Below are 26,208 nucleotides of genomic sequence, written 5' to 3'. Positions count from 1 at the left end.
GTTTTTATTGTTTCTTTCCCGAAATGGATATTTTGTTATTGCTTCTACGTTTTGTTATATTTCATTGTGTGTGTGGTTGTGTTGCTTTGGTAATTTTTCTAAACTTGCTTTGAGGAACCGAAAAGTCAGACATACGTCATCTTATCCTGACAATTAGCCCACTAACTCAGTAAGCCAGGTACGAGGAATAGGGTCCTGGAGTCGGTTGGATCTGAACGTCTCTGAGCTCAGTATTGATGCACACTGACTGCAGGTCCATGTGGTGTCCACCAGGTGGAGCTGCTGCAGAGACCATTGATAGAAACTGTGTGAGTCGACGTCTGAAGAGGAAGAAGATGATGGCAGCGATGAGTCATTATAAACAGAACGCTTCACCGGAGGACAAACTAAACTGGAAAAAGTCAGATCAGAAAAATAGTAGATCTGATCAACGTGTGTTGTTTATTAGCTGGATATTAGAACATGATTCATATTAGAGCCCGCTTCAGTGTCCTGGAAGTGGACAGGACCTGGAGGGATGGCAAATTGCAGCCAATCACCCTCTCCGCAGAGCGGATGATGCGCTGCAGCCCGGCCTTGTCCTTGGCAGTGGCTGCGGCGTACCAGACAGTGATGGAGGAGCAGAGGATGGACTCAACGATGGCGGTTGTACAGGAAGTCATCATGATGTGAGCTCATACAGGAAGTCATCATGATGTGAGCTCTTACAGGAAGTCATCATGATGTGAGCTCGTACAGGAAGTCATGATGATGCATGAGCTCACATCATCATCATGATGATGACTTCTTGTAAGAGCTCACATCTTGTAAGAGCTCACATCATGATGACTTCCTGTATGAGCTCAAATCATCATCATGACTTCCTGTATGAGCTCACATCATGATGATGACTTCCTGTACGAGCTCACATCATGATGACTTCCTGTATGAGCTCACATCATCATCATGACTTCCTGTACGAGCTCACATCATGATGATGACTTCCTGTACGAGCTCACATCATGATGATGACTTCCTGTACGAGCTCACATCATGATGACTTCCTGTATGAGCTCACATCATGATGACTTCCTGTATGAGCTCACATCATCATCATGACTTCCTGTACGAGCTCACATCATGATCATGACTTCCTGTATGAGCTCACATCATGATGACTTCCTGTACGAGCTCACATCATGATGACTTCCTGTATGAGCTCACATCATCATCATGACTTCCTGTACGAGCTCACATCATGATCATGACTTCCTGTATGAGCTCACATCATGATGACTTCCTGTATGAGCTCACATCATCATCATGACTTCCTGTACGAGCTCACATCATGATCATGACTTCCTGTACGAGCTCACATCATGATGATGACTTCCTGTACGAGCTCACATCATGATGATGACTTCCTGTACGAGCTCACATCATGATGATGACTTCCTGTACGAGCTCACATCATGATGACTTCCTGTATGAGCTCACATCATGATGACTTCCTGTATGAGCTCACATCATCATCATGACTTCCTGTACGAGCTCACATCATGATCATGACTTCCTGTATGAGCTCACATCATGATGACTTCCTGTACGAGCTCACATCATGATGACTTCCTGTATGAGCTCACATCATCATCATGACTTCCTGTACGAGCTCACATCATGATCATGACTTCCTGTATGAGCTCACATCATGATGACTTCCTGTATGAGCTCACATCATCATCATGACTTCCTGTACGAGCTCACATCATGATCATGACTTCCTGTACGAGCTCACATCATGATGATGACTTCCTGTACGAGCTCACATCATGATGATGACTTCCTGTACGAGCTCACATCATGATGATGACTTCCTGTACGAGCTCACATCATGATGATGACTTCCTGTACGAGCTCACATCATGATGATGACTTCCTGTACGAGCTCACATCATGATGACTTCCTGTACGAGCTCACATCATGATGATGACTTCCTGTACGAGCTCACATCATGATGATGACTTCCTGTACGAGCTCACATCATGATGATGACTTCCTGTACGAGCTCACATCATGATGATGACTTCCTGTACGAGCTCACATCATGATGATGACTTCCTGTACGAGCTCACATCATGATGATGACTTCCTGTACGAGCTCACATCATCATGATGACTTCCTGTACGAGCTCACATCATGATGACTTCCTGTATGAGCTCACATCATCATCATGACTTCCTGTATGAGCTCACATCATCATCATGACTTCCTGTATGAGCTCACATCATGATCATGACTTCCTGTATGAGCTCACATCATGATGACTTCCTGTATGAGCTCACATCATGATGACTTCCTGTACGAGCTCACAGAGCGAGAGATCGTCAGGTGTGCCATGAGAAAATTTCCAATTTCACTTAATTGGTCCAAAAAAATATTATTTAGCTGCCGCAAATAATTTTCCATTGTTGGGCGTCTGAGCCTGTAATATAGTGGCTGGCAGAGTAATTTCCTATAGAACAGGTCTGCACCTTGTTCTGCTATTAAACAAACTAAACGGCCGTATGTTATTGATCGTATCTACACACAGGTTCGCATATTGAGAGGCTCTGGAAATATTCCTCCAAAAGCCCGAAACACACACTGCAGTGACAAAGCCTGAACACTTTGTGATTAAAATAAATGAACACCATGTTTCCTTTAATTCAGTATTTATCAAACTGGGGCGGTATTTATTACAGGTGGGGCGCAAGAGGAAATGCTGGTTTTTCCGTAGCTAAACTGCTGTACTGCAGCCGTCAGCCGTCTGGGTACCGGACAGCTCCAGGACCAGCCCACACACAGCATCTTGTTTGGAAACATTCTCCATGTGCAGCTCACACCCGCTGGCAGCAGGTAGACCCGAGCTGCCGCGAATAGAGACGCCTCTCCGTTAACACGTGCCAAGGTATATTAATAAGACGGTACTGACACAATAGTTGTTTTCAACACTGCAGCCTGTGTTCTAGCAGAAACCATAAATACATATGAACTTAGAAATGATGCTCAGAGTTACAGCATAGAGGAAAGAAGCCACCACGTGATTTTATTACAAACCAGTTATTCAACTTTATTAACATCAAGGTTTTCAACACAGTCCTGTCTGCTTTTTTATTGACAAATAGAAAACAGATCATGTACACAACAGATAGGACCCCTCTGTGAAATCACTCCGGTGCTTGGTCCACTTCATCCAACCCCAGGAGAGCGAGTGTAGCGCGTGTAGCGGGCGTGCGAGCGGTTTGTGGATCAGCGTAATGTTCATCATATGAAAAGTGTTCGTGCACGCGCATGAAAAACATCTGGTTGGCTGATTTCAACCAATGCTGTCTGAAACTTTTTTTGGGGGGGTTATGTGATCATGTTGAACTGGCCCATCATACTTTCAGTTTTTACTAAATTACATTTTTAATATCCAATAGTGCCAAACACAGAGTTCCTTCACCACCATGAACTCTCTAACATCCTGAAGGACTCACTGGTCTCAGGGGGTGTTATGAGGAACTAAAGGAAGGAGCAGGAAGTGAACATGAGCTGCAGGCTGGTGCTGCTCTGACCGCTGGACTCTCATAAAGAGGCTACCGCTGGAGCCTCTTTACAGCAAATGTAGATTAATCCGCTGCTGCAAATAGTCCCCAACTAAAGCACTACTTCCTCCTGTTTGCTTGTGAAAAACTAGTGTTGGTAACAAATTAATGACTTTTTTCTTTGACATCTTTTTATTGATATATTTGTGAGCCATTTGTTTTTTTAAAGTATATTTTCAGGAGGAACCAATGAGCTTGGAGCTGAGAGACAGACTCACACATTGTGGCTTTTAGCATGTTGGTGGGATTTGTTGACAATAAGAAAGTAGTGAGGGTTGTGATCAGATCCCAGCAGCGAGTCCTGATGGTTTCTCCCGCCATGCAGGGCTTCTGTCAGAACCTGAGTCTGTGCACTCGACCCTCCACCAGCTGCACATGGGGACTCGACCCTCCACCAGCTGCACATGGGGACTCGACCCTCCACCAGCTGCACATGGGGACTCGACCCTCCACCAGCTGCACATGGGGACTCGACCCTCCACCAGCTGCACATGGGGACTCGACCCTCCACCAGCTGCACACGTCTCCTGCTGCAGGGCTCCACCTCTGATGAGAACTCGAGACTAGAAACACGCTCGCAGCTGTTCAGACCTGAAGAGTCTTTGATGTTCATGTCTATTTCAATCTGTGGTTTTAAAAACTTGATTTGATCCGTTTATAAAGACGACCCACATTTACCCCGAAATAAGATCAATGATGATTAGAATATCATATCTATGGTACAAAATAAAGTTATTAGCAGCTGTGAGCACACGCTCTCCAGTATTAATCTGTGCTAAGAAAAATTATAAAAAAGATAAGCAAATGAAAAAAAAAAGACAGATTAAGACATATAATAACCAGTGTAAGTGATTACAAAATAAATTGTAAATATTCACAACAACATAGTAATGATGACTATAAATGAAAGCATTTGTTTTGCTAACAGCAGGCTGTCAGGCTTCAGTCAGGGATCGGAGCCGGACCAAGAGTCTTTCTGGGGTTTGGTTTTGGGAGGTTCTGGTGTCGGGTCTGTGGCAGAATCATGGCCCCGCCCCCTCTCCTCCTCCTCCTCCTTCTCCTCCTCCTCCTCCTCCTCTTCCTCCCCTGGTTCCTGCTGTGGTCCCCTCCTCATCAGGCCGGGCTGACGGAGGCTCAGAGGACACAGGACTCGTCTGAAGGCGTCTTCTGGGGTTATGTTGCATAGTGGTCAAAGCTGCCCAGGTACTCCAGAGCAGCCCGGTAGCACAGCTGGTACTGGTCCTGGGGACAAAGCACAACAAGGGTGATCAGGTCATGGGCCTGAGAGGCTGGTACGACCTCAGAGGGCAGAGAGGAAAGGAGCTGCAGCACACTGACGTACTGCCACACCTTGTAAGTGGATACGGCAAATCGGTTGCAGAGAGCAACTCCTGTTCTGTCCAATATGACATCTTGTGTGACCTCCAGGAAGACCAGCCCATCTGTGTCTGTAGCTGCATCAGGTGGCACTTCTACACACTTCTACACACTTCTACACACTTCTACACAGTACACAGCATCTAAATTATGCATGGAGGTGTTTATTATACTACTACCTTCTCCTAAATGCAAATAACAAATGTTCCCTATTAACCTGAAGTGTCGTCAAAATGCATCATTTTACAAAACATGCTGTTTTTCTCAGAGAGCTTACATCTACAGCACAGTTCTGAGGGTTGTTACTGATGCGTTTGTTTATCTATCACTCAGAGCGCTTATTTATTTTATGACAGAAAATATGGAATAGATTTACTGTTGAAGTGTAGAGTCTTTGTGAAGTATTACATATATATATAATTAATATATATATATACATATATATATATATATATATATATATATATATATATATGTATATATATATATATATATATATATATATATATATATATATATATATATATATATATATATATACATATATACATATCCATCCATCCATCCATCCATTATCAGCCGCTTATCCGGGGTCGGGTCGCGGTGGCAGCAGGTTCAGCAGGCCGACCCAGGCTTCCCTCTCACCCGCAACACTTTCCAGCTCATTCTGGGATCCCGAGGCGTTCCAAGGCCAGCCGGGAGATATAATCCCTCCAGCGTGTCCTCGGTCTTCCCCGGGGTCTCCTACCAGTTGGACGTGCCTGGAAAACCTCTAATGGGAGGCGTCCAGGAGGCATCCTGACTAGATGCCCGAACCACCTCAGCTGACTCCTTTCGACACGAAGGAGCAGCGACTCGACTCCAAGCTCCTCCTGATGTCCGAGCTCCTTACCCTATCTCTAAGGGTGAGCCCGGCCACCCTGCGGAGGAAGCTCATTTCGGCCGCTTGTATTCGAGATCTCGTTCTTTCGGTCACGACCCAGAGTTCGTGACCATAGGTGAGGGTTGGAACATAGACCGACCAGTAAATGGAGAGCTTCGCCTTCCGGCTCAGCTCCTCTTCACCAGGACGGACCGGTACAGCGCCTGTTTTATTGCTGCAGCCGCACCGATCCGCCTGTCGATCTCCCGCTCCACCTTACCCTCACTCGTGAACAAGACCCCGAGATACTTGAACTCCTTCGCTTGGGGTAGGCAGTTTGTCCCCACCTGGAGGGAGCAATCCACCGGTTTCCGGCAGAGCACCATGGCCTCAGATTTGGAGGCGCTAACTCTCATCCCTGCCGCTTCACACTCTATACATATATATATATATATATATATATATATATATATATATATATATATACATGGTCCTGGTCCCCAGCAGTACCTCAGTCTGCACCATGGCCGGCCTCTGGGTCCGGAGCGTCTTGACGGTCTGGAAGAGGTCGACCACGCCTTCATACCGCATCCTCTCCAGCACGATGCTCAGAGTGACGAAGACTCCGGTCCGCCCGACACCAGCACTGTGGACGACACGTTGTTACAACCTCTACACACACACACACACGTTGTTACAACCTCTACACACACACACACACACACGTTGTTACAACCTCTACACACACACACACACACACGTTGTTACAACCTCTACACACACACACACACACACGTTGTTACAACCTCTACACACACACACACACGTTGTTACAACCTCTACACACACACACACGTTGTTACAACCTCTACACACACACACACACGGTGTTACAACCTCTACACACACACACACACACACACGTTGTTACAACCTCTACACACACACACACACGTTGTTACAACCTCTACACACACACACACACACACACACACACACACGTTGTTACAACCTCTACACACACACACACACACACGTTGTTACAACCTCTACACACACACACACACACGTTGTTACAACCTCTACACACACACACACACACACGTTGTTACAACCTCTACACACACACACACACACACACACACGTTGTTACAACCTCTACACACACACACACACACACGTTGTTACAACCTCTACACACACACACACACACGTTGTTACAACCTCTACACACACACACACACACACACGTTGTTACAACCTCTACACACACACACGTTGTTACAACCTCTACACACACACACACACACACACACGCACATTGTTACAACCTCTACACACACACACACACACACACGTTGTTACAACCTCTACACACACACACGTTGTTACAACCTCTACACACACACACACACACACACACACACACACACGTTGTTACAACCTCTACACACACACACGTTGTTACAACCTCTACACACACACACACACGTTACAACCTCTACACACACACACGTTGTTACAACCTCTACACACACACACACGTTGTTACAACCTCTACACACACACACACACGTTGTTACAACTTCTACACACACACACACACACGTTGTTACAACCTCTACACACACACACGGTGTTACAACCTCTACACACACACACATTGTTACAACCTCTACACACACACACATTGTTACAACCTCTACACACACACACATTGTTACAACCTCTACACACACACATTGTTACAACCTCTATACACACACATTGTTACAACCTCTACACACACACACGTTGTTACAACCTCTATACACACACACACACACGTTGTTACAACCTCTACACACACACACACACGTTGTTACAACCTCTACACACACACACGTTGTTACAACCTCTACACACACACACACACACATTGTTACAACCTCTACACACACACACACACGTTGTTACAACCTCTACACACACACACACACACATTGTTACAACCTCTACACACACACGTTGTTACAACCTCTACACACACACGGTGTTACAACCTCTACACACACACACACACACGTTGTTACAACCTCTACACACACACACACACGTTGTTACAACCTCTACACACACACGTTGTTACAACCTCTACACACACACGGTGTTACAACCTCTACACACACACACACACACACGTTGTTACAACCTCTACACACACACACACACGTTGTTACAACCTCTACACACACACGTTGTTACAACCTCTACACACACACACACACACACGTTGTTACAACCTCTACACACACACACACACACACACGTTGTTACAACCTCTACACACACACACACACACACGTTGTTACAACCTCTACACACACACACACACGTTGTTACAACCTCTACACACACACACACGTTGTTACAACCTCTACACACACACACACACGGTGTTACAACCTCTACACACACACACACACACACACACGTTGTTACAACCTCTACACACACACACACGTTGTTACAACCTCTACACACACACACACACACACACACGTTGTTACAACCTCTACACACACACGTTGTTACAACCTCTACACACACACACACACACACACGTTGTTACAACCTCTACACACACACACACACACACACGTTGTTACAACCTCTACACACACACACACACACGTTGTTACAACCTCTACACACACACACACACGTTGTTACAACCTCTACACACACACACACACACACACACGTTGTTACAACCTCTACACACACACACACACGTTGTTACAACCTCTACACACACACACACACACACGTTGTTACAACCTCTACACACACACACACACACACGTTGTTACAACCTCTACACACACACACACACGTTGTTACAACCTCTACACACACACACACACACACGTTGTTACAACCTCTACACACACACACACACACGTTGTTACAACCTCTACACACACACACACACACACGTTGTTACAACCTCTACACACACACACGTTGTTACAACCTCTACACACACACACACACACACACACACACACACATTGTTACAACCTCTACACACACACACACACACACGTTGTTACAACCTCTACACACACACACACGTTGTTACAACCTCTACACACACACACACACACACACACACACACACACGTTGTTACAACCTCTACACACACACACGTTGTTACAACCTCTACACACACACACACGTTACAACCTCTACACACACACACGTTGTTACAACCTCTACACACACACACACACACACGTTGTTACAACCTCTACACACACACATACACGTTGTTACAACTTCTACACACACACACACACGTTGTTACAACCTCTACACACACACACGGTGTTACAACCTCTACACACACACACATTGTTACAACCTCTACACACACACACATTGTTACAACCTCTACACACACACACGTTGTTACAACCTCTACACACACACATTGTTACAACCTCTATACACACACATTGTTACAACCTCTACACACACACACGTTGTTACAACCTCTATACACACACACACACACGTTGTTACAACCTCTACACACACACACACACGTTGTTACAACCTCTACACACACACACGTTGTTACAACCTCTACACACACACACACACACACATTGTTACAACCTCTACACACACACACACACGTTGTTACAACCTCTACACACACACACACACATTGTTACAACCTCTACACACACACGTTGTTACAACCTCTACACACACACGGTGTTACAACCTCTACACACACACACACACACGTTGTTACAACCTCTACACACACACACACACGTTGTTACAACCTCTACACACACACGTTGTTACAACCTCTACACACACACGGTGTTACAACCTCTACACACACACACACACACACGTTGTTACAACCTCTACACACACACACACACACGTTGTTACAACCTCTACACACACACGTTGTTACAACCTCTACACACACACGTTGTTACAACCTCTACACACACGCACACACATTGTTACAACCTCTACACACACACACACATTGTTACAACCTTTACACACACACACACACACATTGTTACAACCTCTACACACACACACACGTTGTTACAACCTCTACACACACACACACACACGTTGCTACAACCTCTACACACACACGTTGGTACAACCTCTACACACACACACGGTGTTACAACCTCTACACACACACATTGTTACAACCTCTACACACACACGTTGTTACAACCTCTACACACACACATGTTGTTACAACCTCTACACACACACATTGTTACAACCTCTACACACACACACACACGTTGTTACAACCTCTACACACACACACACACACACATTGTTACAACCTCTACACACACACGTTGTTACAACCTCTACACACACACACACATACGTTGTTACAACCTCTACACACACACGTTGTTACAACCTCTACACACACACGTTGTTACAACCTCTACACACACGCACACACATTGTTACAACCTCTACACACACACACACACATTGTTACAACCTTTACACACACACACACACACACATTGTTACAACCTCTACACACACACGTTGTTACAACCTCTACACACACACACACACACGTTGTTACAACCTCTACACACACACGTTGGTACAACCTCTACACACACACACGGTGTTACAACCTCTACACACACACATTGTTACAACCTCTACACACACACGTTGTTACAACCTCTACACACACACACGTTGTTACAACCTCTACACACACATTGTTACAACCTCTACACACACACACGTTGTTACAACCTCTATACACACACACACACACGTTGTTACAACCTCTACACACACACACACACGTTGTTACAACCTCTACACACACACACGTTGTTACAACCTCTACACACACACACACACACATTGTTACAACCTCTACACACACACACACACGTTGTTACAACCTCTACACACACACACACACACATTGTTACAACCTCTACACACACACGTTGTTACAACCTCTACACACACACGGTGTTACAACCTCTACACACACACACACACACGTTGTTACAACCTCTACACACACACACACACGTTGTTACAACCTCTACACACACACGTTGTTACAACCTCTACACACACACGGTGTTACAACCTCTACACACACACACACACACACGTTGTTACAACCTCTACACACACACACACACGTTGTTACAACCTCTACACACACACGTTGTTACAACCTCTACACACACACACACACACACGTTGTTACAACCTCTACACACACACACACACACACACGTTGTTACAACCTCTACACACACACACACACACACGTTGTTACAACCTCTACACACACACACACACGTTGTTACAACCTCTACACACACACACACGTTGTTACAACCTCTACACACACACACACACGGTGTTACAACCTCTACACACACACACACACACACACACGTTGTTACAACCTCTACACACACACACACACGGTGTTACAACCTCTACACACACACACACACACACACGTTGTTACAACCTCTACACACACACACACACACACACGTTGTTACAACCTCTACACACACACACACACACACGTTGTTACAACCTCTACACACACACACACACGTTGTTACAACCTCTACACACACACACACGTTGTTACAACCTCTACACACACGCACACACATTGTTACAACCTCTACACACACACACACATTGTTACAACCTTTACACACACACACACACACATTGTTACAACCTCTACACACACACACACGTTGTTACAACCTCTACACACACACACACACACGTTGCTACAACCTCTACACACACACGTTGGTACAACCTCTACACACACACACGGTGTTACAACCTCTACACACACACATTGTTACAACCTCTACACACACACGTTGTTACAACCTCTACACACACACATGTTGTTACAACCTCTACACACACACATTGTTACAACCTCTACACACACACACACACGTTGTTACAACCTCTACACACACACACACACACACATTGTTACAACCTCTACACACACACGTTGTTACAACCTCTACACACACACACACATACGTTGTTACAACCTCTACACACACACGTTGTTACAACCTCTACACACACACGTTGTTACAACCTCTACACACACGCACACACATTGTTACAACCTCTACACACACACACACACATTGTTACAACCTTTACACACACACACACACACACATTGTTACAACCTCTACACACACACGTTGTTACAACCTCTACACACACACACACACACGTTGTTACAACCTCTACACACACACGTTGGTACAACCTCTACACACACACACGGTGTTACAACCTCTACACACACACATTGTTACAACCTCTACACACACACGTTGTTACAACCTCTACACACACACACGTTGTTACAACCTCTACACACACATTGTTACAACCTCTACACACACACACGTTGTTACAACCTCTATACACACACACACACACGTTGTTACAACCTCTACACACACACACACACGTTGTTACAACCTCTACACACACACACGTTGTTACAACCTCTACACACACACACACACACATTGTTACAACCTCTACACACACACACACACGTTGTTACAACCTCTACACACACACACACACACATTGTTACAACCTCTACACACACACGTTGTTACAACCTCTACACACACACGGTGTTACAACCTCTACACACACACACACACACGTTGTTACAACCTCTACACACACACACACACGTTGTTACAACCTCTACACACACACGTTGTTACAACCTCTACACACACACGGTGTTACAACCTCTACACACACACACACACACACGTTGTTACAACCTCTACACACACACACACACGTTGTTACAACCTCTACACACACACGTTGTTACAACCTCTACACACACACACACACACACGTTGTTACAACCTCTACACACACACACACACACACACGTTGTTACAACCTCTACACACACACACACACACACGTTGTTACAACCTCTACACACACACACACACGTTGTTACAACCTCTACACACACACACACGTTGTTACAACCTCTACACACACACACACACGGTGTTACAACCTCTACACACACACACACACACACACACGTTGTTACAACCTCTACACATACACACACGTTGTTACAACCTCTACACACACACACACACACACACACGTTGTTACAACCTCTACACACACACGTTGTTACAACCTCTACACACACACACACACACACACGTTGTTACAACCTCTACACACACACACACACACACACGTTGTTACAACCTCTACACACACACACACACACGTTGTTACAACCTCTACACACACACACACACGTTGTTACAACCTCTACACACACACACACACACACACACGTTGTTACAACCTCTACACACACACACACACGTTGTTACAACCTCTACACACACACACACACACACGTTGTTACAACCTCTACACACACACACACACACACGTTGTTACAACCTCTACACACACACACACACGTTGTTACAACCTCTACACACACACACACACACACGTTGTTACAACCTCTACACACACACACACACACGTTGTTACAACCTCTACACACACACACACACACACGTTGTTACAACCTCTACACACACACACGTTGTTACAACCTCTACACACACACACACACACACACACACACACATTGTTACAACCTCTACACACACACACACACACACGTTGTTACAACCTCTACACACACACACACGTTGTTACAACCTCTACACACACACACACACACACACACACACACACACGTTGTTACAACCTCTACACACACACACGTTGTTACAACCTCTACACACACACACACGTTACAACCTCTACACACACACACGTTGTTACAACCTCTACACACACACACACACACACGTTGTTACAACCTCTACACACACACATACACGTTGTTACAACTTCTACACACACACACACACGTTGTTACAACCTCTACACACACACACGGTGTTACAACCTCTACACACACACACATTGTTACAACCTCTACACACACACACATTGTTACAACCTCTACACACACACACGTTGTTACAACCTCTACACACACACATTGTTACAACCTCTATACACACACATTGTTACAACCTCTACACACACACACGTTGTTACAACCTCTATACACACACACACACACGTTGTTACAACCTCTACACACACACACACACGTTGTTACAACCTCTACACACACACACGTTGTTACAACCTCTACACACACACACACACACACATTGTTACAACCTCTACACACACACACACACGTTGTTACAACCTCTACACACACACACACACATTGTTACAACCTCTACACACACACGTTGTTACAACCTCTACACACACACGGTGTTACAACCTCTACACACACACACACACACGTTGTTACAACCTCTACACACACACACACACGTTGTTACAACCTCTACACACACACGTTGTTACAACCTCTACACACACACGGTGTTACAACCTCTACACACACACACACACACACGTTGTTACAACCTCTACACACACACACACACACGTTGTTACAACCTCTACACACACACGTTGTTACAACCTCTACACACACACGTTGTTACAACCTCTACACACACGCACACACATTGTTACAACCTCTACACACACACACACATTGTTACAACCTTTACACACACACACACACACATTGTTACAACCTCTACACACACACACACGTTGTTACAACCTCTACACACACACACACACACGTTGCTACAACCTCTACACACACACGTTGGTACAACCTCTACACACACACACGGTGTTACAACCTCTACACACACACATTGTTACAACCTCTACACACACACGTTGTTACAACCTCTACACACACACATGTTGTTACAACCTCTACACACACACATTGTTACAACCTCTACACACACACACACACGTTGTTACAACCTCTACACACACACACACACACACATTGTTACAACCTCTACACACACACGTTGTTACAACCTCTACACACACACGGTGTTACAACCTCTACACACACACACACACACGTTGTTACAACCTCTACACACACACACACACGTTGTTACAACCTCTACACACACACGTTGTTACAACCTCTACACACACACGGTGTTACAACCTCTACACACACACACACACACGTTGTTACAACCTCTACACACACACACACATACGTTGTTACAACCTCTACACACACACGTTGTTACAACCTCTACACACACACGTTGTTACAACCTCTACACACACGCACACACATTGTTACAACCTCTACACACACACACACACACACATTGTTACAACCTTTACACACACACACACACACACATTGTTACAACCTCTACACACACACGTTGTTACAACCTCTACACACACACACACACACGTTGTTACAACCTCTACACACACACGTTGGTACAACCTCTACACACACACACGGTGTTACAACCTCTACACACACACATTGTTACAACCTCTACACACACACGTTGTTACAACCTCTACACACACACACGTTGTTACAACCTCTACACACACATTGTTACAACCTCTACACACACACACGTTGTTACAACCTCTACACACACACACACATTGTTACAACCTCTACACACACACACACGTTGTTACAACCTCTACACACACACGTTGTTACAACCTCTACACACACACACACGTTGTTACAACCTCTACACACACACGTTGTTACAACCTCTATACACACACACGGTGTTACAACCTCTACACACACACACACATTGTTACAACCTCTACACACACACACGTTGTTACAACCTCTACACACACACACACACACATTGTTACAACCTCTACACACACACACACGTTGTTACAACCTCTACACACACGTTGTTACAACCTCTACACACACACACGTTGTTACAACCTCTACACACACACGTTGTTACAACCTCTACACACACACGTTGTTACAACCTCTACACACACACGTTGTTACAACCTCTACACACACACACATTGTTACAACCTCTACACACACACACACATACACGTTGTTACAACCTCTACACACACACGTTGTTACAACCTCTACACACACACATTGTTACAACCTCTACACACACACACATTGTTACAACCTCTACACACACACACGTTGTTACAACCTCTACACACACACATTGTTACAACCTCTACACACACACACACATACACGTTGTTACAACCTCTACACACACACACGTTGTTACAACCTCTACACACACACACGTTGTTACAACCTCTACACACACACACGTTGTTACAACCTCTACACACACACACATTGTTACAACCTCTACACACACACGTTGGTACAACCTCTACACACACGTTGTTACAACCTCTACACACACACGTTGTTACAACCTCTACACACACACGTTGTTACAACCTCTACGCACACACACGGTGTTACAACCTCTACACACACACATTGTTACAACCTCTACACACACACGTTGTTACAACCTCTACACACACACACGTTGTTACAACCTCTACACACACACATTGTTACAACCTCTACACACACACACACGTTGTTACAACCTCTACACACACACACACACACATTGTTACAACCTCTACACACACACACACATTGTTACAACCTCTACACACACACGTTGTTACAACCTCTACACACACACACGTTGTTACAACCTCTACACACACACGTTGTTACAACCTCTATACACACACACGGTGTTACAACCTCTACACACACACACATTGTTACAACCTCTACACACACACACGTTGTTACAACCTCTACACACACACGTTGTTACAACCTCTACACACACACACACACACACACATTGTTACAACCTCTACACACACACACACGTTGTTACAACCTCAACACACACGTTGTTACAACCTCTACACACACACACGTTGTTACAACCTCTACACACACACACGTTGTTACAACCTCTACACACACATTGTTACAACCTCTACACACACACACATTGTTACAACCTCTACACACACACACACACATACACGTTGTTACAACCTCTACACACACACGTTGTTACAACCTCTACACACACACATTGTTACAACCTCTACACACACACACATTGTTACAACCTCTACACACACACACACATACACGTTGTTACAACCTCTACACACACACATTGTTACAACCTCTACACACACACACACATACACGTTGTTACAACCTCTACACACACACACGTTGTTACAACCTCTACACACACACGTTGTTACAACCTCTACACACACACACGTTGTTACAACCTCTACACACACACATTGTTACAACCTCTACACACACACGTTGGTACAACCTCTACACACACGTTGTTACAACCTCTACACATACACACGTTGTTACAACCTCTACACACACACGTTGTTACAACCTCTACACACACACGTTGTTACAACCTCTACACATACACACGTTGTTACAACCTCTACACACACACACACACACACAGGTACCTGCAGTGCACAGCGATGGGTCCGTCTTGTCCAAACTGCTCTTTAGTTTTGTGGACCTGGCCGATGAAGTCGATGAAGCCCTCCCCGGTCTTGGGCACTCCTTGCTCCGGCCAGTCCGTGAACTGGAACTGCCTGATGGTCCTGGACTGACCATCCTGACCACGGGCAACAGAGAGGATACTGTTAGTAACACACACACACACACACACACACACACACGGTTGCATCTAAGGTACCTAGATGTAGATTTTGCTGTTGTTTATATTTTTTCTACAATTTAAGGTCAATGGCTGGTAGAATGTTGTAATGTTTTGCATGTCTTCCCCATGCTCACAGTGTTCAGTGCTCACAGTAAGAACAACAGTAAGCGTATCTAATGAAAGCAGATGGCCCACATTGGGGCCCTGCTGCAACGTGGTTGGCTGTTGGCCAAGTACTGTTAGTTATCATTGGCTCTTGTTGGCAGAGGTTCATTGAGGGGGACAGGTATGAGCCCAGTCGGGTTGTGCACCTGCGATGAGCTGTGTGGGCGATGTGAGGTGACGTCATGTGACCAACACGCGTCATGTTCTGCTTCTGCATTTCCAAAGTCTGGTTGTTATTCCTCCTGAAACACTCAGAGTCTCAGTGCAGCTTTGAGATGTTTGTGAAACTGATCTGATCCGACCCGTTGGCAACACACCTTCAGAACATCTCTCCTCTCGTCTACCTTCAAGACCTCAGCTTTGACTGGTTGACATCGATCATATTAATGACTCCAGTTATTCTTAGGACTCAGGTTTTTGTAAAAATGGAAGCTGGTGTGTTGCTCGAGCACATGCTTCACATCCATCCTCTCATTGTTGATGGGTTTCTAAAAGAAGTCAGTCGACTAAAAGAGACTAAAGGTGTATCTTTCCATTCCTCGTGTCGCCCCACAGGGCATCACAGGTGACAGGTGACGGGTCATGTGATCGTCATCCTCAACTCAACAGTCCCATCAGGGACCTTCACCAAAGCTGGAGCCGCTCTGCAGCGCACACCATTCTGTCACAGAGAGCTGAACCCACCCTGGCGTCTGTGACCTTGAACTCTCTCAGGATGTACTGAGGCATGTTGTACTCGGCCATGGGGTCCACCACAAAGTACTGGTAGCGCGCGGAGCGCTCGGCGGGCCAGTACTGGTGGCACTTCTCCTGCAGAATAGAGAATGGCATCACAACGTGTTTCACAAGGTGAGCATCAGGAGGCTTCTGAGACGGATCACCATGACCTCATAGTGATCCGTCTCAAAGAAGGGTTTCTTCAAGGGTTCTTTGTGAGTCTGAGGGTTATTTTAAGAACCCCTTTATATCAAAAGAAGCTTTTTTGGAGAGAAAAAAGTTTGAAGATTTTTAAAAGCATGCTAATTAAAAGCCAAAAACGGTGACTGAGAACCGTGGCCCTGCCCCACATCAGCCCGGTTCTGGGAGCAACCATTACATCATAGAAGGGCTTTTCTTGAGGGAACCTTGCACTCTTGTTTTCTAGGTAGGACCCTCTGACCGGGATCCAGGTGGAACATTTTAGAAAAGGTTCTAGCAGAACCTAAAAAAGGACAAATATGCATATATATATATATATATATATATATATATATATATATATATATATATATATATATATATATATATATACATATATATATTATTATAATAATAACAACGTGCACATTAACTGTATGGAAGCATTCTAAGTACACTAATAGGAAGAAAAATTTGTATTTTTTGTCAGAACAATTTAAAAATAAAAAAAACATTTTACATTTTTGTAAAAGAAATTACAAAATTAATATTATTATACAAATACAATGTATCATATTTAATAACATCAATGATAATTGTGTCATTATTTCAGTAAAAAAAAACAATAACAATTCTAATAATTTAATAACAACAGCAATGATAATAATAACAACATTAGTAATAATACATCTTAATAATGCATTCCATGTATGCATATTTTGTTTCTCTCCTGGGAAACTATAAGCTTCTGACATATGATTAAACTGAAAGTCCATTGAAGATACTGTTCCATACTAAGACGTTACCCGTCCTAAACAACAGACATAAGTGACGTTACCCGTCCTAAACAACAGACATAAGTGACGTTACCCGTCCTAAACAACAGACATAAGTGTCGTTACCCGTCCTAAACAACAGACATAAGTGACGTTACCCGTCCTGAACAACAGACATAAGTGACGTTACCCGTCCTGAACAACAGACATAAGTGACGTTACCCGTCCTGAACAACAGACATAAGTGACGTTACCCGTCCTGAACAACAGACATAAGTGACGTTACCCGTCCTGAACAACAGACATAAGTGACGTTACCCGTCCTGAACAACAGACATAAGTGACGTTACCCGTCCTGAACAACAGACATAAGTGACGTTACCCGTCCTGAACAACAGACATAAGTGACGTTACCCGTCCCATCTCCCGCAGCTTGGTGAGCATGACCACGATGGTGGAGTTGTGTTCCCACAGCATCCTCCAGAAGTCCTCTGTGGTCTCGGCCAGCGGACCCTGTGTGGCCATGTAGGCCTTCTGCTGCCTGGAGAGGAGAGAGAGGAGAGAGAGGAGAGAGAGGAGAGAGAGGAGAGAGAGGAGAGGAAAGAGAGAAAAGAGAGGAGAGAGAGGAGAGAGAGGAGAGAGAGAGGAGAGAGGAAAGAGAGGAGAGAGAGGAGAGAGAGAAGAGAGGAGAGAGGAAAGAGAGGAGAGAGAGGAGAGAGAGGAGTGAGAGGAGAGAGAGGAGAGGAAAGAGAGAAAAGAGAGGAGAGAGAGGAGAGAGAGAAGAGAGAGGAGAGAGAGGAAAGAGAGGAGAGAGAGGAGAGAGAGAAGAGAGGAGAGAGAGGAGAGAGGAAAGAGAGGAGAGGAAAGAGAGAAAAGAGAGGAGAGAGAGGAGAGAGAGAAGAGAGGAGAGAGGAAAGAGAGGAGAGAGAGGAGAGAGAGGAGTGAGAGGAGAGAGAGGAGAGGAAAGAGAGAAAAGAGAGGAGAGAGAGGAGAGAGAGAAGAGAGAGGAGAGAGAGGAAAGAGAGGAGAGAGAGGAGAGAGAGAAGAGAGGAGAGAGAGGAGAGAGGAAAGAGAGGAGAGAGAGGAGAGAGAGAAGAGAGAGGAGAGAGAGGAGAGAGAGAAGAGAGAGGAAAGAGAGGAGAGAGAGGAGAGAGAGGAAAGAGAGGAAAGAGAGGAGAGAGAGGAAAGAGAGGAGAGAGAGGAGAGAGAGAAAAGAGAGGAGAGAGAGAAGAGAGAGGAGAGAGAGGAAAGAGAGGAGAGAGAGGAGAGAGAGGAGAGGAAAGAGAGAAAAGAGAGGAGAGAGAGGAAAGAGAGGAGAGAGAGGAGAGAGAGGAGAGGAAAGAGAGAAAAGAGAGGAGAGAGAGAAGAGAGAGGAGAGAGAGGAAAGAGAGGAGAGAGAGGAGAGAGAGGAGAGAGAGGAGAGAGAGGAGAGAGAGAAAAGAGAGGAGAGAGAGGAAAGAGAGGAGAGGAAAGAGAGAAAAGAGAGAAAAGAGAGGAAAGAGAGGAGAGAGAAGAGAGAGGAGAGAGAGGAAAGAGAGGAGAGAGAGGAGAGAGAGGAGAGAGGAGAGAGAGGAGAGAGAGGAGAGGAAAGAGAGGAAAGAGAGAAAAGAGAGGAAAGAGAGGAGAGAGAAGAGAGAGGAAAGAGAGGAAAGAGAGGAGAGAGAAGAGAGAGGAGAGAGAGGAGAGGAAAGAGAGAAAAGAGAGGAGAGAGAGGAGAGGAAAGAGAGAAAAGAGAGGAGAGAGAGGAGAGAGAGAAGAGAGAGGAGAGGAAAGAGAGAAAAGAGAGGAGAGAGAGGAGAGAGAGAAGAGAGAGGAGAGAGGAAAGAGAGGAGAGAGAGGAGAGAGAGGAGAGAGAGGAGAGGAAAGAGAGAAAAGAGAGGAGAGAGAGGAGAGAGAGAAGAGAGAGGAGAGGAAAGAGAGAAAAGAGAGGAGAGAGAGGAGAGAGAGAAGAGAGAGGAGAGAGGAAAGAGAGGAGAGAGAGGAAAGAGAGGAGAGAGAGGAGAGAGAGGAAAGAGAGGAGAGAGAGGAGAGGAAAGAGAGAAAAGAGAGGAGAGAGAGGAGAGAGAGAAGAGAGAGGAGAGAGGAAAGAGAGGAGAGAGAGGAGAGAGAGGAGAGGAAAGAGAGAAAAGAGAGGAGAGAGAGGAGAGAGAGGAGAGAGAGGAGAGGAAAGAGAGAAAAGAGAGGAGAGAGAGGAGAGAGAGGAGAGGAAAGAGAGAAAAGAGAGGAGAGAGAGGAGAGGAAAGAGAGAAAAGAGAGGAGAGAGAGGAGAGGTTACTGCTCAGGTTCCTCCCTGGCCTCCTGGGTCAGAGGGATGCTGATGCTGATGCTGATGCTGAGGCGACGTCCACTCAGATCAGTCATCTTACAGCTGCCTGTGTTGCCCCGCCTGGGATCGGAGGACTGTTCTCTCTTTGTGTGATGATGTATGCATTCCAATAACTTTGCCTTGCTTGAATTCACAACACTAAGCAGGGTTCACTGTGACTGCATGGTGTCATGTTCACATCCAGTGTTACTCTCTGAAAGGCATTGTCAAGGTCAAAAAGTCAAAGTCAGCTTTATTTGTCAATTTTGTGCAAACACGCAGAAGATTTAAAAAAACGTTCCTCTCCTGTCCAACATAAAGTGAATACAGATAATAATAATAAAAAAGTGCAAAAATAGATTAAAAAAGAACATATATAGACAACATAAGTAAATATATGTGTGCAGTCCTTTCATGGCTTTCACAACTGTTTCACACACAGCCCGTGAAGTGGATTTGATGAGTCAGCACTGATATCTAAATGCTTTCACTTGAACCTTTTTAACACTGTTAAATGACAGATGTCATCACAGCTGCTCAGCCAGGACTCTGCAGCAGTTACAGGACCTGGCCACTAGGGGGCAGCATTGAATTGCGCAGCAGAGGAGCTTGGGTAATTCTCTCAAGCTCTCATGTTGGTGCAGCACACATACTGAGTAATTCTGTATTCATCTGAGCTCTTTCGTGTGTGTGTGTGTGTGTGTGTGTGTGTGTGTGTGTGTGTGTGTGTGTGTGTGTGTGTGTGTGTTTGGTACTGAGTCCTTCCCTCCCCTGCCCTCAGCTTTACCTCTGCAACAACCACAGCAAAGCAGTATAAAGTGAACCTCCAGTTTGGACATCTTGAAACCGATGAACAGAAGTTCTTATATTTGCACTGTGGAGGAGTGACGTAGAGACGCTGTACCCGCCTCTCTGGTAGAGACGACGACCTGTCAATCACCTTGTAGCCCTAAAGCGTCCCCTGCTTTATGGTCTGTTTGACTCTAAATGACCATAATGTACTAAATGAACATCATGCTGTATTGAAGAAGACTTGAAACTAGAGATTGAGACATAAACTCATGTTTACAATGTTTACTTCATTTCAACTCAAAACTACACGTCCAAAACTGGCGCTAGAGGGGAACCCGGAGCTTATCCCGGACCGAGCGTCGGTATGTGACGGGTTGGGAGTCACAACGAGTCGGTTCTGCTCTCTCAATGCTTTCTGACTGCCTGAGGAAGTCGTACATTTGTTGGGGACTATTTTCAGCTCTAGATTAAACAGTGTACGTGCGATTGAGTCTAAATAGAATACAGTGTGTGTTCATGGTCATGAAGGTGCAATGGGAATGGTAAACCGACTGCACTTTTGTTCTACCCTTTGCAGTTTTAAGTGCTTTAGAATAGACCATTCACTGCAGCCGGGGCAACTTGGCCAAAGGACACTTTTAAATCCCCAACCATGTAATTAGTGGACAACACACTGTTTTTAATGGTTTTTAGACAACAATGGAGCTCAGAGAAAGAGGATCTATGAGGCTTTGATACACACTCAGCACTTGTTGTTAGATACATTGTTATATTGAGTCTGCTGAAGCCATTTATTGACAATAAGAAGACATCTAACATATAGTAACCTGTGTTTACTGTGTACTGTCGGTGTTGATAGCCATGCTGAGTTGAAGTATATACGTATAAAGTCTAATTCCGGTCTAATTTCTGAACGTCATAATAACATTGTACTCACAAAGTGAATATCCTAGAGACCACAGCAACGTCACCGTAATGTAACGTGTGTCTGATGTGTTTGAACTGATTGAGGAAATGTAAAATATCAAGAAGATAAGAAAGGTTTAACTCAATTTAAATACTCTCTAACCTAGCGGTATCTAATATACTGGTGTAGGCCTGCTGTTGGAACCCCATAGACTAGATCCCCATGGACAAGATCCCCATGGACAAGATCCCCATGGACAAGATCCCCATGGACAAGATCCCCATGGACAAGATCCCCATGGACAACATCGCCATAGACTAGATCCCCATATACAAGATCCCCATAGATAAGATCCCCACTGATCACCATCATCATGTCTACCCCCACTGATCACCATCATTATGTCTACCCCCACTGATCACCATCATCATGTCTACCCCCACTGATCACCATCATCATGTCTACCCCCACTGATCACCATCATCATGTCCACCATCATCATGTCTACCCCCACTGATCACCATCATCATGTCTACCCCCACTGATCCACACTGTACAGGCTGATCAGGGTGCTGGAGCTCCTGTTTCTCACCACGCTTTAATTACTGCAACAGGACACGCCTCCTCCCTCCTCCCTCCCTGAGGTGCAGGGCCCGGGGGACTTCATTAGGTCTGACAGCCGAGAACAAGACCCCCACCATCGCTGCCCGCACAAGTCCTGGTTCATTAGCTCTACTCTGGAAAGTACTTCAATTAGGGAGTACCTTTTTTTACCTTTTTTAAAGGCCATAAGAGGCCTGTGATTGGCTCTTTATCTGACGTGTGACATTATCAGTGCTGGACACACACACACACACACACACACACACACACACACACACACACACACACACACACACACTTCTTGATCCACCATTAATAGGAGGATTAAATGTTGAAGGGTTGCTTCACAGAGAGGTTCCATGCAGATGATGAACAATAACTCAATCCGTACTCACATGGCACTGCTCGTATGTTTCTGTACTTGTTGTGACATATAATTATATATATATTATATATATTTTACAGCACAGACACTCCTAACGGACCTCATGCAAGATCATCTGGGCAGACACATCCCCTACATGTGTACGTGTGAAAATAGCACCAAAGAGTGAACAGAAGAACCTTTCAGTCATTATTTCAGCGTCTTGAGGCCCATGATGTAAAGCGCTTGTGGACTGTGACGGTTCCCTGGTCTCCTCCTGCAGCCAGCAGGTAACAGGAGGGGGTTTTGGGGGTCTGCCGCCCATCTGAGGGAGCAAATAAACCTTCCCATGTTAGGCCTTAACCTCATGAGCGCCTACTCTGGGACAACAATTTGTTTGAAACGTTTCCTTAATTATCTCCGCAACCACAGGGTTGTTTAACTTCATTTAAATGACTACAGTACCGTAACCCTTGTGAGAAGAGACCTACGGTTTAAAAAGGAAAGAACAAGTAACCGTAAAGTTTAATTCATTACGTAAACGCCGTAACTTGCAGCGGCGATCGACCCCTAATGGCTCCTACAGGACTCACCTGTACCCACCGCTGTGACCCCTAATGGCTCCTACAGGACTCACCTGTACCCACCGCTGTGACCCCTAATGGCTCCTACAGGACTCACCTGTACCCACCGCTGTGACCCCTAATGGCTCCTACAGGACTCACCTGTACCCACCGCTGTGACCCCTAATGGCTCCTACAGGACTCACCTGTACCCACCGCTGTGACCCCTAATGGCTCCTACAGGACTCACCTGTACCCGTCGATGAAGCTGCCGTTGATATAGTCGGAGCCCTCCACGCCTCTGATTGGCTGCAGGCAGACGCGGGCCGACTCGAAAGGCATGATGTTCACCAGGCGGTTCTTGAACTTGTTGCACGGCAGGTTGGCACTGATGAACCTTGAGGTATGTGCTTTAGAGCTGGCCAGCTTCTGCAGACAGACAGGAGGGGACCGGGCAGGGTGCTGCGTTAGCAAGGGCGCTAAGGGCGCACGCAGCTAACGCTCTTATGATGAGTGGAGATGATGCACTGTGAGCTGATCCTCTTTGCCGACTTAAACCTGCTGATGGGGCGCGTTGGAACTCATCCTGAAGTCCAAACCACCTCACACACGAGTGAGAGGATGCAGTGCACATCAAGGCGGGAGGATTACACTTTTGACAGCAACAACCCAATTGTTGTTTTTCTTTGGGGGAGGACCGGCTGGCTCTCATGTGATGCTCTGCTCTGAGAGGCCGAGTGTCAGCAGGAGAAGCTTACGGAAGAGGATCAAAACCTAATTATGCTCTGTCTGGATTTATGGACGTTCTGCTCGCTCCAACCAGCAGAATTCAGGATGACCCCACCTGGTCCCTCTCTCCCTCTCCCTCTCTCCCTCTCTCCCTCTCCCTCTCCCTCTCTCCCCTCTCCCTCTCTCCCTCTCCCTCTCTCCCTCTCTCCCTCTCCCTCTCTCCCTCTCTCCCTCTCCCTCTCTCCCTCTCCCTCTCTCCCTCTCTCCCTCTCCCTCTCTCCCTCTCTCCCTCTCTCCCTCTCTCCCTCTCCCTCTCTCCCTCTCCCTCTCCCTCTCTCTCTCTCTCTCTCTCTCTCTGGAGCTCAGAAGTTAATCTTTGCAGCTCCTCCTCTGAGAAGGAGTTCATCTCTTTTA

At 45.5% G+C, this 26,208-nt stretch overlaps 1 protein-coding gene across 1 annotated transcript in view; it reads right to left on the bottom strand.

Annotated features, from left to right (window-relative positions):
- Window positions 1-4,728: 4,728 nt before the first annotated feature.
- Window positions 4,729-26,208, bottom strand: part of ptprfa (protein tyrosine phosphatase receptor type Fa) — a gene marked incomplete at its 5' end in the record, with an annotated part of 188,492 nt that continues 167,012 nt past the window's right edge. Inside the window, 6 exons of the mRNA XM_079220647.1 lie at window positions 4,729-4,849; window positions 6,357-6,492; window positions 17,494-17,648; window positions 18,543-18,668; window positions 19,946-20,072; window positions 25,316-25,494. Coding sequence (XP_079076773.1) covers window positions 4,781-4,849; window positions 6,357-6,492; window positions 17,494-17,648; window positions 18,543-18,668; window positions 19,946-20,072; window positions 25,316-25,494 — 792 coding nt within the window. The 3' untranslated portion in view covers window positions 4,729-4,780. The remainder of the gene's footprint in view (window positions 4,850-6,356; window positions 6,493-17,493; window positions 17,649-18,542; window positions 18,669-19,945; window positions 20,073-25,315; window positions 25,495-26,208) is intronic.

Source organism: Taurulus bubalis, assembly GCF_910589615.1.
Source record: "Taurulus bubalis genome assembly, chromosome: 7".
NCBI classification, from domain to species: Eukaryota; Metazoa; Chordata; class Actinopteri; order Perciformes; family Cottidae; genus Taurulus; species Taurulus bubalis.
Note: the sequence above shows the minus strand (reverse complement) of the source record. Positions and strands in the feature narration are given on the sequence as shown.